Below are 1,323 nucleotides of genomic sequence, written 5' to 3'. Positions count from 1 at the left end.
CATGTGAACCTGTGCGTCCGCCCCGATGATGGTGATGACCGGACCCAGTATATTCACCATGCAGGCTCTCCAGTCACTCGGCCAGCCGTTTCTCGAGAAGGTTGTGAAGACCGCTGCGCCTCCTCGGTCACCCATGAGCCAGAGGACGACCAGCTGTGGGCGGGTCAGTGTGCGCGCACGTATCACGTTGAAGTATGAGGCTCACCATTGCGATGAAGACTGCGAACAACAACATCAACGCAAGTCCTTCCAGGACGGGAAATTTTCTGTAGAGGAAGACATTGATGAAGGTCGCCAGGCACGTGAGACCGATCGTGATCAGAGTGCCGATCCAGCCTTATACCAGAAACCGTAGTCAGTGGTGTGGAGCACGCAGTGTTTGAATGCACGGCAGCCCGTACCTTTGGATGCAAACCACGGGTTGTACAGCACGATCACGGCTTGGAACAGCTGGGCGGCGGCCAAAGCAGTACCCACAAGGGAACTCTGCCAGCCGAGCAGTGCATACCATCCTTCACGTTCACAGTCAGCTTCCAAGGTCTCCACTTCGCTATGGGTTTCCGTCAGCATCTTATCTGGCCACTCACCTGTCATGTAGCTCATGAACTTCTGGTATCTGCGGCACGCTAACATCAGTCTCGGTTCACGGGAATGGGGACGTCACAGCTTTTGACCTTCGCGGCGCAAACTCGGAAACCCAATCTTTCTCTCGGTCAGCTGGATAGTTTCCATGGTTGGAAGAAACCGAAACCGCAACTCACGATACTGTCCACCGGCTGTTGGAGCTATGCCGGCCATCTCTGACATGGACTGTGTCAAATTTCAGCTGAACGGTGCACATTGAGCTCCTGGACCTCGCGACTGACCATGACCACGAAAAACATAAAGATTTCCGCGACGACAAACATCCAAATGGTACCAGCGGTCCCTCCGTTCCGCAGAGAGAAGGTCATGCTCATGTAGGCCCACGCGGATGTGTTCCCCACTATGACAGAAGACGTTAGCAAAGATATCGGTTTGTGGGTGTTGCGTGTGAAGCTCTCACGGATCAAGGCAAACGCAACCAAAGCAATGCCTGTGAAGTGTCTCTGCCGCATGTCAGCTGGAATGTTGCTTGTGTACATGTGCCGGGTCACAGCCAACCCTCAACGTTGGAATCTTTCCGAGACGCTGCATGTCCATCTGGTCTTGCTCGTTGCCTGCTTTCTCGCTGTTGCTTCCCAAGGTGCTCGGAGTGCCTCTGTTGCTCGTGGACCCTGCTGTGCTCATCTCCATGACCTTCGCTCGTCTCCCCAGCACGCCTTTGAGGGAATCCATGTCGGC

At 54.7% G+C, this 1,323-nt stretch overlaps 1 protein-coding gene across 1 annotated transcript; it reads right to left on the bottom strand.

The window, feature by feature from the left end:
• On the bottom strand, positions 1 to 1,317 carry WHR41_09484 (uncharacterized protein; the record flags this gene model as incomplete). The annotated part of the gene is made up of 9 exons (XM_069378087.1): positions 1 to 153; positions 206 to 336; positions 402 to 512; positions 588 to 616; positions 675 to 702; positions 762 to 810; positions 867 to 985; positions 1,046 to 1,088; positions 1,144 to 1,317. Coding segments are annotated over 9 exons (837 nt in total), but the record flags the coding sequence as incomplete, so codon positions are not given.
• Between the last annotated feature and the right edge of the window lie 6 nt (positions 1,318 to 1,323).

The sequence above is a fragment of the Cladosporium halotolerans genome (assembly GCF_011745625.1).
Source record: "Cladosporium halotolerans strain TM138-S3 chromosome Unknown Sca414, whole genome shotgun sequence".
In the NCBI taxonomy this organism is placed as follows: Eukaryota; Fungi; Ascomycota; class Dothideomycetes; order Cladosporiales; family Cladosporiaceae; genus Cladosporium; species Cladosporium halotolerans.
The sequence above is the reverse complement of the archived record's forward strand: the minus strand, read 5'-3'. Positions and strand labels throughout refer to the sequence as shown.